At 38.9% G+C, this 16,501-nt stretch overlaps 1 protein-coding gene across 2 annotated transcripts in view; it reads left to right on the plus strand.

Moving 5' to 3' along the window:
- Positions 1-8,520: 8,520 nt before the first annotated feature.
- The window catches only part of trim44 (tripartite motif containing 44), a 56,402-nt gene continuing 48,421 nt past the window's right edge, over positions 8,521-16,501 (plus strand). Inside the window, exons 1-3 of one of the 2 annotated variants that reach the window (XM_083894409.1) lie at positions 8,521-8,718; positions 11,035-11,699; positions 14,653-14,730. In XM_083894409.1, the coding sequence (XP_083750535.1) occupies positions 11,073-11,699; positions 14,653-14,730 (705 nt within the window). In that variant the 5' untranslated portion in view covers positions 8,521-8,718; positions 11,035-11,072. The remainder of the gene's footprint in view (positions 8,719-11,034; positions 11,700-14,652; positions 14,731-16,501) is intronic. The other variant, XM_083894410.1, reaches the window with a different exon arrangement.

The following is a 16,501-nucleotide window of genomic DNA, read 5'->3' on the forward strand; positions in this document are numbered from 1 at the left end:
GATAAAACATGGCACCACAAAAGCTTCTATTTTCATACAAGGACAATGGCACACTAATAAAGCAGCATTTTCGTAGCTACAAAAAAATATTTTCTCCTTGCCTTACTGATATGAACACTTTAGATTTGTGTGGTATAACAGTTTTAACAATATGACTATGCATGCATGATGGTGAAGGGTGGTTTAGGAGCCTTATCGCCACAGTGCAGGGTTTACCAAAAGGGCAACTGAATAATAAACGGTTGTTCCTGAGCCTGCAGGATCTGGAACACAGCGTCCTCCCTCACAGGGGCAGTGAGTGCTGCTCATAACCATAGTGAGAAGTGTCCATGACCATGTGGCGCGTTCTCTGCAGGCACTAGACATGCATTAGACATCCAAAATGGTGGGGAGTTGACAAGCGCTGAGTGACTTTTCACCACTGTCCGCAGTGCTTTAAATGGCCGAGATAGAGCAGTTGCCAGACTGTACTGAGATGCCGATCACAAGAATACTGATGATGTAACTGAAGTACACAAGAATCTGATTGACTTTTCTCAAAAAATAAAAGACACGGGAGTCCTCTTGATCAAGGACTGGTCATGAGGAGTACTAAGGAGTGTGTATGTATGTATGTAAGTCCACAATCCATTCAAATGTATTGCAAATTTAAATTGAGTTTCATAAGAAATTGATAAAGAAAATGTGCATTTATAAAGTGTTTCCATCCACTGATGGCAAATATTGGGAGTTGGTTGAACGAGATAAGGAGGTGGAACAAATTTTAAAGTCAGGGTCACAAAAGAAGGATAAGAAGGTGTAACTTGATGATAAAAATGCATATATTGTATACATAAAGTGACAGTGGCTGTTGTATTATGTATTGTAGTAATATTTTCCTTTTGCACTATAGGAATGTTGTTGTTTCCTCATCAGGCCACACACATCTACTCTTTCCACAGTATCTGCATTTTTCTAGTGCAGGCAAATGGGAAAGCTGGAGTGACAGTATCAGTCGAGTGATTTCCTGAGGTGGAAAGTAATATAGTATATTTACTCGTATCACTGTGATTGAGTAGGTTTTTTGTGTACTTGTACTTTCTTTTAAATTAAGTTTGTTCTTAAGTTTGTTTTTTTGGGGGTTAAATTCGGTACTTTACTACGCTTTAAGGCACATCAGTAGTTACTGAGTAAACAAATGTTGGCCTGAATAAAAAAAAATAAACATATATATATATATATATGTATATATATACATACATTCATATACAGCTATTTAAATTGTAAAGATTTGCCTTAAATTAAAAACAGTAAATGCGAGATTTGTGTCCCCTTGTCCTTTTGGCACGACACAAGAAAGAACTCCAACCTTCTTAAAAAGCAACTTTTAAACAAAATAGTGTAACATTTTGTTATCAAAAACAGTGGTCCAATTACTTAAGTAGAATTTTTCAGTACTCTTTCCACCTCTGGTGATTTCTGAAGACCATCCTTTATTGACTAAATCTGTTTCCTACCTTCCTTGCCTTTTATCAATACATCAACTTCCACTCCCCTCTGGTGGAAAAAAAAATTACTGTGTTAAAAGTAGCTTGTTATGTAAAATAATGCATAACACGGCTGATGGAAATTCACATAGTGATCTCTTGGGTTTTTCTTGGGTATAATGGCCTGTTTGGTATTAGTGTGCCATGCTTCAAAGTGCTGGAGTGCTTGGCTCTGTTGTTGCTGAATTAACATTTTAATTCAGAAATGTGAAATTGCATAGAAACATCATGTGACAGTGACACTTTATCAATGCTGCAGTACTGTAGCTACTGTACTACTATACTTTGGTCAGTAAACGTGTGTTACACAGTCACTGGCACGTCATCATGTATTCAGTAAGTGTACGGCAACTAATAACAGCTGGTTAGCATCCTTCGCCATAACCTTATCACCAGAGGGAGTAAGACTTCACTACTCTGCTCATGTCACCATTAATCTGTAACAAAATAGCTGTTGGCTGTTAATGTTTAAAAATCTTGTATATATAACCTTTTACAAGACAGGCAGCTATACTTTCATCCCGTTGCCAAAATCTTTCTTTTGGGCAGAAATCCAACAGTAAATTCAGGGATGGACTTTAGATAAACGGACTGTCTATATAGAGATCATCTTTCAAAGCTCGAAATTGGCTTTAATTTCCCATTTTCAGTAAACAGACCTCTCACATTAATTACTCGCAGACAGTTAATTCCAATTATTTCTGGGACAATAAGGTAGTTTTTTTTCTAAATACTACTATTATTTAAGAATTGGGACATTTGGGATGACTTCTACAAAGGTGTCGATGAGTTTTTGAGTGGTTTTGAGATAGGATTGACATATGGCAGATATGCTGCATGAAAATGAAAGTGGCTTTATGGTTATAGTGAATGGCTTTCTTTTAGTATTGTCAGCCAGAACAAGTTTTCCAATGTGTTGCCTAATAAAAATTGACATATGAAGCTTGTATTGCATGATCTGAGTGATGAGTTGCTTTATAGGTTGAAGACCACAATATTGTGAAATAATAAATAGGCAGTTTGGGTTTGAAAATGTGTACCACTGGTGTTTTATATCTGCAGGGAATATTACTTTCTTTTTGTCTGGAAACTTGTTCTGTAATCTGTAATATTGATTTCTTTCATTCACGATGTTGCTCCCGAACATGATGCCATATTTTAAAACATATTGATTACTCATTTTTTTTATAGAACAAAAAAAAGAAGTATGTAATGCGGGGCAGGTGTCCCTTGTTGCCTTTCTCCAACATAAACAATTTGCTTGGACAAAACAAATTAAAAAAAACTAATCAAGCCTCCCATGTGAAGCCAATGAATCACAAGACAACTGATGGAAGACACATTTCAAATTGCTTTAGGAAAAACAACTCCAACCGTAATTGCATCTTCTTACTGAGTTGGTGAAAATCCACAGTTTCATATAAGCTGAGTTGGACTTTTGAAATCGAACATTATCGACATTATCATCATTCCCCAACACCTAATTTCTGAAGTTGTGAGCAGAAGTGCGAAGAAATTGTTGGTGGTGCATCAAGGAACGCTGACTAGTAGTGTAAGACTGTAAGAACACTGTTTGAATTAAACCAGGGTAGAATATTAGGTATCTGCTTTGTCACATCTTTCTACATTATGTCTGATATGCGATATGGGGATTAGGTGAATTGGTCACTCTAAATTGACCGTAGGTGTGAGAGTGTGAGTGAATGGTTGTTTGTCTCTATATGTGGCCCTGCTATGGACTGACGAACTGTCCAGGTGTGACCCTGCCTATGGCCTAATGTCTGCTGAGATAGGCACAGCACCCCCCGCGACCCTCTGGTGGAGGATAAAGCGGTAGATAATGGATGGATCGATGGATGGTTCTTCTGTGGTATTATGTATTTTGAAGGGACACTGTGTAGTATTTATGGGTTTATATGACCCAAAATCCACTTTTTTATACATATTATGTGCTCCTGCATTGTCTAGTCGCTGTATAATAGTTTTTGTTTCATTTTCGTAGTGTTTCAAAAAGTCATGTAAAATAACATGGCTGCGGGCCGCGGTTGCATAGCCACTGTTAGCAGCGAGACGCCATGTTTCTACCGGAGCCTGTATAGACAAACGCGAGAGAACAAATCAAGCGTCTCTTTACTTGTAGCGGAAGTCCCGCCTCCACGCTCTCCGCTTCGTCTGCTACGGCCGCGGTAGCTCGCCCTCTCCCTCGACTCACGAACCTCATCTGCTGACACGGAGAAAGACAACGAGGACGACATTTGACCGGCTGAGGATACCGTAGCGCTCAGGGAAGGGAGGGTGTGAGCAGAGGAGCAGTTTGTTGTTGTAAATTTCAGCCTCTCCTCTAGATGGCACTATAAACTACTTACTTCACCTTTAAGACAAAATGATATTTCCTACATGCATCACTATCACAATTAAAGTTGTTTCCTTGGTAATACACGTATATCTAAATGACATCTTGCTTAGTTTGGTTTAGATAAACTACAGTTTTATACTCACTCTATTTAGTACATAGGAATACACATTATCCAGCTGACACCTCATATTGGATTTGTGTTTTATTTTTGTACTTCTCTCACCTACCTCAGTCGTATTATTGCCTCTCTACTTCCTCTGATCAATCTTTACTTGCCCTAGAAAGATGCAGAGAAATAAATATTATTGAAGATCAACACAGCATAAAGGGCACATGGTGTAAATCACTTTACAAATGTAGCTGGATACCGTGACACACTTTTCCTTTTACTTAACTCCATGTTGAAAATCAGATTTAAGAATCCACAAATCCTACCTCATATTAAATCATATTGATTCAGCTGAATTGATGAGTGAGTGGTGGAGAAGTGAACTGAGATAATCCAGAGGATCAAATAAGGAGCTGGGAGACCAACAACTGACCTCATGCCAATGAAACAATGATGAACCTGGAGGCACAAGTGTTGCCGGTCTGCTTTGTTTGTCTGCCAAATACTTCCCTCTTCATGTTTGGCTGGCATTTCTGTGAGTTTGATGCTCTTTGTGATGCCAGCCCTTTGTGATGCCATTTTTTCCCGAGCTGTTGCTACACAATTCAGGTAAACAAATTTAGCTGGTATTGCTTGTAACACTTTGTTTCCCTGGGTACAGGCAAAATGAATCTGAATTTATTTCGGAAAAACCGTGTATTGTATTCGTACTGAGCCCCTTATTCTAATGAACTGCAAGTCAATGAGCCTTTTAATTGTTCTGGGTGGATTTCTGCAGTGCAAAAATGATGCTGTCGCTTGCTGTTTTCCAAAGCTGGATTAAGTGAAAGACTGTGAAATCGAGGGAGTTGACAATTTAATGTTACACTGACTATGAAATGTGGTCCAGTGTCATAAAATACTCCATAACTTGGGTGTCATTTCGCTGTCAATCCTAACTACACCTGTAATCAGAAGAATATATCTGTGACATTTAAATGTCCTCTGGAAGAACCTTTCGGTCTGAACCATTTAGTGTAAGTCTCGCACCAAGGCGGTTTTAATTTTGCCAGTCTAATTTGGTTTCATTGAGTCATCTTTCCCGTTTATGGTCTTACAATAAATCTCCTTTTTTCTGGTAGCAAAGAGTAATCTACTTTAAAACAACTCCAAAAAAATTGGGCAAAGACTGCGTCATCGTCCATATAAAGTGGATGCTGGAGGCTCACTTGGAACGTGATTTATGATTATTTATAGCGTGCCATTCAAATCACAGTCAACAATTCTTGCCAAAACCACTTGTGTGAAGCCCAGCTTAATAGCCTCTTTAGCTTTCTCTACAGAGAACAGCTTGTTTTTCTCATCTCCGTCTCTCTCTCCGGACCTCGGATTTTGCTCCATTGTCTTTCTCGGCGCTGGTTTGCGGACAGTATGGATGTGAGCAGAAGGTGAAGCAGACATTACAATTATAACACCCCGTTAACAGCGGTATTAAAATTCAGTATTTGTTTACTCTTCCAGCTGAACCTCATCCTGTATTCACTTAATGAATACATCTCCGTTTGGTTTATAGCTGCCAGTCATTTCTCTGTAATTTCGGAGGCCAGTTTCACACAGGATGCAGCGCGTCTCTCTTTTCATTGTAGGCACACATGTTAAATAATGAGACCTGCGTGAGCCTTGCAGCACCTTTTGGGAATAGATGTCTCGTGATTGTCTCACAGCAAAAATTATCTTTCACCACAGTGTCATCATCTATGTCGCATATATCACAAACACAATACTGTTCCTGTTTCAAAGTAAAAGCACTAAAGCACTACTCTGAATACATACATTTTCTCCCTGAGTTTCATTATGAAATACGTACAGCGCTAATGGATGTGTGGCTTCATCCTGAAGACTCCTCGTATAAAGTTGATAAAGTATCGCCAGCTCATTTCAACATTTATTTTGCTGCTCAGCTCGTCTGATCTGCAAGAAAACCTTGAGTTTAATTTTATTCCCAGGCTCGAGAGTTATTGCCCTTACAATACAATGCAATCCAACGTCATGCTTCAAGATATAAATAAATAAATAAAGTAAGTTGTCCGGGGGGGGGGGGGGGAACAATTGGTCTGACAAAGCTTGTAATAGCAGGCTCCGCTGCAACAATAGAGGGATACAGCGCCACCTACGGAGATAGATCAGACGTACATCTACCAATAAATCAATCAATAAATAAATGTATTGGCCAGACTCTGGAATTTTTTTTTTTTCGATTGCCTGTCTTAGTTGGACTAAGGTCTTAGCTCGATTAAACTGTGCATGTAAAACATAATGGCATGTTTCCACTAGCGCCACTTGCCTCGGCACGGAATGGTTCTTTTTCGTTTCCACTAGCGATAGTACCTGGTACCTGGTACTTGTTTTAGTGCCTGCTGAGGCAATACCAGTCACTCGTTTGTGTGTATGAAGTGTGTAAAACGAATAGAGCTGAAACGATTAATCGATGAATCCATTATTAATCGATTACTAAATTAATCGACAACTATTTTGTTAATCGATAATCGGTTTGAAGCTTTTTTTCATGATTAAAACAAGATTTCTGATTGTTTTACCTTCTTAAATGTGAATATTTTCTTGGTTTCTTTGCTCCACATAAGAAAGAAATCATTAAAACTGAATCATTTTGGTTTGTGAACAAAACAAGACCTTCGAGAACATCATCATTTCGAGGTTTGACAAACACTGATCAACGTTTTTTTAACATTTTCTTACATTTTATGAACCAAACGATTCATCGATTCATCGAGAAAATAATCGACAGATGAATCGATTATGAAAATAATCGTTCTAAAAACGAAGTCACGACGGAAACACAACCTAAACCGCGCAGTGGCGTCGTAAGTCTTAGCTGGGACCGCAGGTGGAAAAGGGGCTATAATGACTGGCAAGAGGCAAAACTCACTTCACATGCAAAAAAATAAAAAACTTGACAGGAGAATATGGGCAACTGTACAGAACAAAATTGACCCATGTGAATGAAGACTGAGGAAATTACCATCGCAGATGGCGAAGTGATGAAATGAAGCCGGATTTTTGAGATGATATATGAAAGGAGTCATTACAGGTATTGGCCATGCCACACACATTTAATTCAGTTTCACAGCACTCCTAGACTCGCTCAATTCAAAACAATCGAACCAGCAGCGCTATTTGGCTTTGAGTTATAACTTTTCTAAAAGCAATTTTCAATTGTCAAAAATAGACACGCTCAAACTTCTGCATCAATATTTCATCAGCCCCCCTATGCATATAATTTTCATGAGAAAAAAAAAAAACAAGACAAAAGTAGTCAACAGTGTGAATCAGCAAGTATGCTCCCATACTCATGTTTTTAAAATAACATGACATTATTGTTTATGGATTTTCTTGTTTTGTACACGTTTCGATGTAACTGCTGCTGTTTAATTGTACATCTAAGTCTTGTAAAGTCTTACTAAACTTGGCAAAACAAAGCCACATAAGAAAACCTTTAACATGGAGAGTTTATGACTATACAGAGTTTATTTAACCTTTATGTAATTAGTAATGCTGATGTTTAAAACATAAGTCAGGTACATGCTTCATGCAAACCATTCTAGCTTTTGGTCAAGCAGGTAAAATGTAAAATATTGAGATTTTAGAAATGTCCATTTCTTCAAAGGTGCCATATGTAAGAATGTGGCCAAAAACGGTTACTACATTCAAATTCAAAATACCGAGGTCTTTTAGGTTTCGTTTTCTGACTTAACTGGCAACCCGTGGTTGCTCGGCAGCTGAGACTCTACTGACTGCAATGATTGGTAGACGGCGGTAGGTGGCGCCACATGTCAAAACATGATTTCAAAACATAAACATGATATGCGGTCTGCAAAATTATTTTTTAATGCAAATATTTTGGCTGTACTGTTGTTGTTGGTGAGTTCAGTTTGTTATATGAACATTATTCCTGAGTCTCTGTGACATATTAGGAGGATTTTATGGCCAGTTGCTTTAGATTTATTACATAATGCACCTTTAACATGACATAAAGAAAATAGAACTTTAAATATGCATATAAACGCACTGAGTGATCTGATTTTATTCCTTTATCTGCCCATAATATTGAATTGAATTGAATTGAATTGAATTTTATGACACACATTTACAACAGCTCAGTTAAGGCGACAAGAGGTGCAGAAATGTGCAAGGGCATAATAAGTAAAAAAGAGAGACAACGTAAAAATAGGATAAAAATAAAATACAATATGGTAAAAAATCACACTCTAATAAAAAAAAATACAATAAGGTAAAATATGTACACATATCTATTTGTAATAACTTTATTACTTTGTAAATGTTCATCTTTACACCTGCATCACTGTTACTGTTGTGCTTGACAGGCGAGGCTTTCTCTCTCCGGCCTCTGTGTGTCTCTGTCGCTCTCACACACTCTGCTCCAGACTACAACCAGGAAGTAGAAAAAGAGCAGACAGCAGCAGCTGACGAAAACACGGAAGTAAACTCTGTCGCGTCCGATCTGAAGCGTTTTTATTCTTTATTCCGCTGTAAAAAAAATTTAAAGCTAGCTTCTCGACAGCCTCTTCGTGGAAACCAAGGCTGTGCTAAGGAAGCTAGCGCAACAAGCTAACTCTTCCATTGACTTTATATTTGCTCAACAAGCCACAAAGAAAGAGGAGGTAAACAAGTGGAGAAAGCAAACCAACGACGGGAGCGTACACACTGCAGTGAGTTTCCAACTATTCTGACTTCCATTGCATGAGGGAGACAACAATGCTTGTTGTGTGTTTGTGTGAGGAAGCACAGTACGTGTGTGTGTGTGAGTCAGAGACAGAAAAATATAGCACAGAGGGGTGGGGGCAGACAGGGGAAAGGGGGAGTTTTCTTTCTCTGCATTACAGCACTTTCTTTGGCGTTTGTTTGTGTCAGCAGTGAGAAAAGTACACAAACACAGCTCAGGAGAGAGAAAGGCTCAGTGGAGCAAGAGAAAGTGAGAATACGCGTGTGTGTGTGTGTGTACTTGTCTTTGCTACTCCCTCGGGACTTTTTCTGGTGTAAACACTGACTTTTTCAGGACTTTGTACTATTAAGGCAAAACCTAAATTCTGAATGATTACTTGTATTTATGACTGGGGGTAGATGTGATTTGTAATAAGGTTAAGTTTAGGCATAGGATGATGTCACAATTACGTTTTTAAAGATTTGTAAACACAAGCAGATCTGCCTATGTGACACTAAAATAAATAGTTTTACTAATTTTAAATATTCATTATTATCCCAATAATGACAATGAAATTTGGCACCATCAATTTATTTAAAGTGCTTGTTATTGCACTGCACAATACTATCATGTATTCTCCCATCACTCATTTATAGCTAAAGTTAGGGACACACTAATACAGTGTCATACTGACAATAGCTGTGTACATCTCTCTCATCCTCTTTCTCTCTGTCTCTCTCTGTCTCTCTCTCTCTCTCTCTGTGTGTGTCTGTGTGTGTGCATCAGGCAACTTGGCATGCACTATGATCTCTTCATTCTTTCAGCCTCACTCCAACAGCGTGTGCAGAACAAAGCAGAGTGACAGGGAGAAGAGACAAAAACACAGCAAAACTAGGGAACTCGGATAGCACAAACCTCCACCAAGGCTGCTCAGATTGCCACGGTGTTGATACACTAACTTTTAAATAATAATTAAAAACAAAATGTGTTGGTCACATTCAAACCATAGTTGAAAGAGTTCACACAATGCTGTTTAAGCCCATCAGCTCCCTGTAACTCTGTCTGTGAGATGGCAGTGATGTTAAGAAATGATCCACGGTTCTCTGAACCTCTCTGGGTGAGGTAGAGAAACAAATGTTCAAAGAGAACAGGTAGAATGTGGACCTAGAGTCGTCCTTTCAGAAAGCTCTGCAGACTCACCTGAGGCGTGGGGTAAGTCTACAGAAGGTTGTTACACTAATAGTGTTTATGGCAACAGAAGCTCTTGAATGAGAGGTGAGATGTCTTCAACCTAACTGAGGCCTTATCTACATGGAAACAGAACTTTCCCTATGCGACTGTTTTCGCTTTGTTCTTGAAAAGTTTGCTGCAAACATGGCATCATTTAATGTCTTCATCCACATGAAACCCCACACAATGTGTTTGTGTATATACCAGGCCGATGTGTGATCATTTAACACTGCCACAGAAATACCTGCGTTGACAGTTAGACAAGTGGGGCTTTGACATCATTCTTTGTGCACATTGTGCATTGGTTGTTTACATGAAAACGCAAGGGTGGCATTTTCACTCTGATACATGTTTTCCAAAAATAGTGTGTTAGGGCTCCCAAAGCACCAGTTCCATGTGAATAAAAAGCTCAGAGCTCACAACACATTTATGGATTCCCCTTTACTAATTCTCATGAATGGACCCTAAAGCAAGACCAGCTGCCTAAAGCTAAACTAAGTGTTAATAATAATAATAATAATAATAATAATAATAATAAATTGTTAATCTGCATTTGTGTTCATCTGGGTTCATCAAAGTCGGGCCTTTACTTTATTTTGAGTTATGGTGCGCAGAGAGACAAACACCACTAAAACAAAACCTCCATGGTGATAAAAAACTGGAATGGTCAGTTTCTGATACAGAGAGAGATTAAAGATGAGGGCATATATATATATGTGTGTGTGTGCGTGCGCACTTGATCATACTGAAACTACGCATAGACATACCCTCTCACTCAGCACTTTCTGTTTGTGAGTCCGTAAATAAAGGGAGTTTGTTGGCACACAAGGACAGTTCAGAGACCGGGGAATGCAAATATGTTCTTTTTCTTTATCACAGAATGGCGCAGCTTTTTTGTGCGTGTCACGTGTTCATGATTCACTTTTTGTTGTGTCGCTTCTGAACTCTGGCTCCTTCCATTCATCATCTGTTAGTGGATATTATATCAGGGATTAGTCCAAAGGAGTTTGGACTTTCCCCTGTGCAAATATGAGAGCTGTTCACCGAAGGTCACGACTATTAATATCCTGTCCTCTATTCTGTGTGTCTCCAGTTAGACTCCGCTGATACCCAGAATTCTCATCAGCCACCATGGACAACAATGGGGGACCACAGGAAGGAGCCATGGGGGTGAAAATGGAGGAGCTTCCACAAATTGACGGGCTATGTGACTCATGTGAGCCTGATGAGGCACAACCGGCCACACACGTTTGCCATGTCTGCAGCTTTGCCTTCTGCCCATTGCATTCAGAGAAACATGCCAGCAGGACACATCATCCACTAGAACCCTATAACCACATGGGGACACAAGCTGACAGACTTTCCAGAGATTTTGATGTTGGAGGCAAATCTGAGGATGAGGCTAGTGCAGAGAGGGCAGCTGAAAAGGCCATCAATCAGGACAATATTGCATTACTTGGAGCGGAGGAGTGCAATGGCGCTGAGGAGAAAAGTGGAACCCAGAATGATTTGCCACTGGCAGCTAACCAGGCTGATGAAGCTGTTGGAGCAGAGGCGGGGCAGGAGGCCGTGGCTGCCGGAGAAGTCAGGAGGAGGGACACTGTGACAGTAGAGAGACTGCGCTGCAAAGAGCACGGGGAGGAAGGCTCCCTCTACTGTAAACCAGATGAGAAGATAATCTGTGTGGTGTGTGCCGTGCAGGGCGAGCACAAGGACCATGAGATGACTACTCTGCATGAGGCCTATGTGTGGCAGAAGGTGAGTCGCACACAGACTGAGAACATGACAGGTTTATGTTTGGGAGACCAGTTGGGCCGAACAATGAATCATTTTCAAATTGAAATTGCAGTTTGTGACAATGCAATTAGCAAATTGCAAAGGCTTCAATTTAATCTTTGTTCTTTGTTCTATGTCAATTTAAAAATGCAATACATACTAGAGATGGGCAGGTCAAGTGAAAATGCTATTAGACAGTCACTGGGGATTAGCTGATTGACATTCCTATTTGACCCCCATACACTCACATGTGTGTGCCCATACTCCACCACTGCACACAGACCAAATACAAAGAGAAATGAATTATCTGTCCTTCATGAGGCAGTTTAGAAACAAGAACAGTGTATGCGAATACAACATGGTACTTGAGTGTGAAATAAGTTTTAGATTGACTATTCCTCACATTAACACTTTCAGATCCAGCGGCATTCAGCAGCGTGTGCTTTCTTTAAAGGTGCATTATGTAATAAATCTAAAGCAACTGGCCATAAAATCCTCCTAATATGTCACAGAGACTCAGGAATAATGTTCATATAACAAACTGAACTTACCAACAACAACGGTACAGCGAAGATATTTGCATTAATAAAAGAAAAAATATTTTGCAGACTGCAAATCATGTTTATGTTTTGAAATCATGTTTTGGTATTAGGCGCCACCTACCGTTGTCTACCAATCATTGCAGTCAGTAGAGTCTCAGTTGCCAAGCAACCACGGGTTGCCAGTTACGTCAGAAAACAAAACCTAAAAGACTTCGGTATTTTGAATTTGAATGTAGTAACCGTTTTTGGCCACATTCTTACATATGGCACCTTTAAACTAACTTCAACGCAGTCTTTATATGGGAGGACAAAAAACATTAGTATTCCAACCAAACCTATGCACCTTTAAATCATTTAAAAGTTGTTTTTACATCAGACATGATTTTGTCCAAGGTCCATTGTCCACGAATTGTCTAAGAAAAAAAACAAAAACAAACTCCAGTACATCAGAGTGAGTGGGAGTAATGCAGGGATCTAGGGCTTCAACAATTAATCAATTATTAATCGTCAACTAGTTTGGTAATCGGTTTGAGTGTTTGTTTTAATAATTAAAGAAAGCTTTCTGATTTTTCAGCTTCTTAAAGGTGACTGTTTTCTGGTTTATTTGCTCCATATAACAAATAAATAATTAAAACGGAATAATAACAATAACAAGACATTTGAGAACATCAGCATTTCCAGGTTTGGTAAACGCCTATCAAAATTTGTCAGCATTTTCTGACAGAAGCAGCTAATGAGATGCATTCAGTGACCCTGGTAAATTTCATCACTACTGCAGGGTCTGCAGCATGTTAAGCCCTGTATGAACCAAATGCGTGCTGCTGCTGCCACCGCACAGTAATATGCACTACAAATTAGACAATTTCAATTTGGCATTAGGTAATAGGAACATAAATGTGTGTCTGTTGGAATCAGTGCATTCATTGCGTTGAGTAGGCATGCCCATCCCTAATACATGTCAGAAACAATTAATATCTCCCAGTTAGTGCATCAAGTATACATACATAACAGTTACAGTGGTTAATATGTTGATCATATCTAATGTGCTATTGCTGCCTCTTGTTTTATGTCTATGACACAATAACTATTGAAATGAAGCTTGACATAAACATTTAAATTACAAATCAAATCACATTATATGTAAAAATAGAAATATTGTTAGATATTTTGCCAGGTCCTTTAGCCCTGGAGACCATTGCTGTGTGGATAACTGTACGCCCTGTAGTACCGGTTAATCATGATGACATGGCATGCACTACGACAGCTGCAGCACTGTAATGTCTAATGTAATGTATTCAAAGATTCACCTGGTCTGCATTTCATATTCAACATTGAGTAGTGTGCCAGCAGCTGTAGTTTCTCTTTAAAGCAACTCACCAGGGCTCCTTAACTGCTCTAATATTGTAGGCATAAAAATGTCCCGTGCTCACCCACATGACATCATTCATAAATTGATTCAATTACACAGCCACATGAATAATTTCAACTAAAGCTGTGAAATGGAAATTAAACATAATGAATAAACCCCAATGTCCATTTGGCTCGGCACCATTTGCTCCTCTTCATTTCCCAGATGTCTCTTATCCTCGGGCGTTAACAGGTCCAGTGGGTCACCAGTTGTTCGGTGCAACATTGCAGTTGGTCCACTGTGCTACACGTTCACTGTGGGCTCAGTTCTGCATTGTGTTTTCGATGATTAAAGTACCATTTAGAGTTGGATATTATCGGCTCGCTGAGCATTTGGACTGCTTTATTGCACAGAGAACCAATTAATGGCGCTGTGATGGTATCACAAACCACAACTTTATTTTCAACAGGCAAAAGGTTTTGTTTGTTAGCAACAAATAAATCTCAGCAAGAGCCTCATTTGAAAGTCATCACATGAGAGGAAGCATTTAGCTACAGTAACGATAACGGCTCTCTCTCTCTCTGTTTTCTGACTGCATTTGTGCTTGGCTGTATATTTGAAAAACAAAAGTAGGGCAACACATTTCACCAGTTTACACGGCCGCATGGACTAATGTGAGACGGGGGGCATCTCTCTTTCTGTCTGTCACACATTGCTCAAGGGCACATTGTTTACCAGAAACCTACTTCAGCTTTTATCCCGTTTCCTGTGTCGGTGTATTCATGTGAAAGAAATCCTTTACTTCTGTGAACAGTGATAGGATTTCCTGTCAAATTACATTGCATCTAGTGTGTGGGATGTGCATCATCCCAGAAATATTGTAACATTATCAATGAAATGTTTGATCCAAAGTCCATTATTGCCTTATTTGCCCTGTCCTTGAGAAATATTGCACTTCTAAATATTCTTTAATGAGTTTTTATTTCGATTATTATTTAGTTGTCCATTGTGTTCACTGTGTTCTTTTCTGTGTCTGTACTTTCAGAGCAGACTGGGTCATGATCTGCTGGGACGTACACAAGAGGCGACTGAGAACATCAAGATCAAGTGGGCCAGCGGTGAAGTGAGTACAGACCCCTGCAAACAGCCTTACAAGAGTTATATACTCTACTCCCAAATGATTAGCGATCCGCTCGTCTCACTTAATAATGATCTGCAGTGGGATGCCCACCCTCTAGTGCGCCGTGTGCATATTGTATTGCTGTTCATTATGTGGTCCAGCCAATTACGTTTTGTGTGATTTACTTTCATGGATAACTCTCAGTGCTGTGCACAGATATTTGTTACTCTTTGCATTTCAGACGAAGCTGATCAACTGTAGCAAACAAGGTTTAGCTGTAATAGCTGCTGTGATTTAGATTGATAATTGTTTTCCAAAATGTCCAAACGGGGGACTTTACTGTAACAAATCAGCTGCCGTAGCTTAGTACACTGTTACTTATTACTTTTATTAAACCACACTCTTACACAACATTACTATTACAACAAATAAGCATATAAGTACAAGTTGTTTAAAATACATACAAACAAGTCAGATCAACGCACTTGAGACCACAAAAATTTAAAATGTATTTGATGGATTTGGAAACATTTAAAAAGAAATGTAAACATGTATTTGTTTGCACATCATCAGATGCAAATAAATGGAATTAAGTTGTGAATAATTACCCCTTCATTGCTTAGGGATGTACTTCTGGATGTCTTTCAAAACAAAGCTGTAATTTCGCTGGAAAATTGCTGTTGATGTGACTGGATTTGACCCACATTGGCTGGATAAAGGCTTGATAAAAAAGAAACAAAAAAACAAGCACATGTGGTGTGCAAAGACTTATATCTGCAATCACATTTAAGAACATTTGGAGTTCCAACGAACTTACTTACTTTTTACAAAAGGCCAGAGTTATGTTGAAGCATTCAGATCACACTCAGTTTAACTCGGGTTGTCTTAATTCTTAAATGCGTCACAAACACTGGATCTGATCTATCAAGAGATCCAATCACAAGGCTCTGATTGACATAATGTCAAGAGAAACCAGTCTTGTTGTGGTGTTAGAGGATAAGTAACAATTCTCTAAATAATTTCTCAGGATTGGAAATTTCTTGATGCTTGTACGTAAATAATAAACATTTCACAGAGGATAGCCTAGTACTATTTAATGATGACTCCATGTTTGAAAGGTTTATGTGAGTAAGGGAAATGGGAGAGAGAATTCTACCACAATGTATCAAACTGACAGATAAATGTGGTCGTGGAAATAAGCAAGTCTGGAGGTGTTTTTACCCTTCCTGGATTTGAATACGTGTGCAGAACTGACTAAACACTTTGATCAAGGTTAAATTTATTCAGACTGCAGATTCATACTGCAGCAGGATAATGGCTCGGAACACACCTCAAAGACCACAGAATAGAAAGGAGTAAGGGAATAAGGAGTCCTGCCTGTCGTGGTCTTCCCTCCATCATCATCACCTCATCTCAACCCTTTGACCGGGTTCATTTGAACACGTCACAAGAAATGCTGTCGCATAGTTTTTTTTTTTTATATTTATGGAGCTCATTTCAGCTTAAATGCAGGTCATTAAAGGGAACGTACTAAGTATATGCAGAAAGCCATTTACATTTTACACTCAAACTAATTGCTTATGATCAGATTTAAAACTATTTGTGACTATTTTTGTTCTGGCCTTTCTGTAATTCAAAAAGCTGGAAAAACAAAACAAAACAATTATATCCAGTTGGATTATATCCTCTTATTTGCTTTTGTATGTTTCTTCCTCTAAGAAAAACTTTGTACTGAAACGTGTTCCAACCTGGGAGCCATTGAGGAGTAAAAAAA

Source organism: Microchirus variegatus, assembly GCF_963457635.1.
Source record: "Microchirus variegatus genome assembly, chromosome: 8".
Classification (NCBI taxonomy): Eukaryota; Metazoa; Chordata; class Actinopteri; order Pleuronectiformes; family Soleidae; genus Microchirus; species Microchirus variegatus.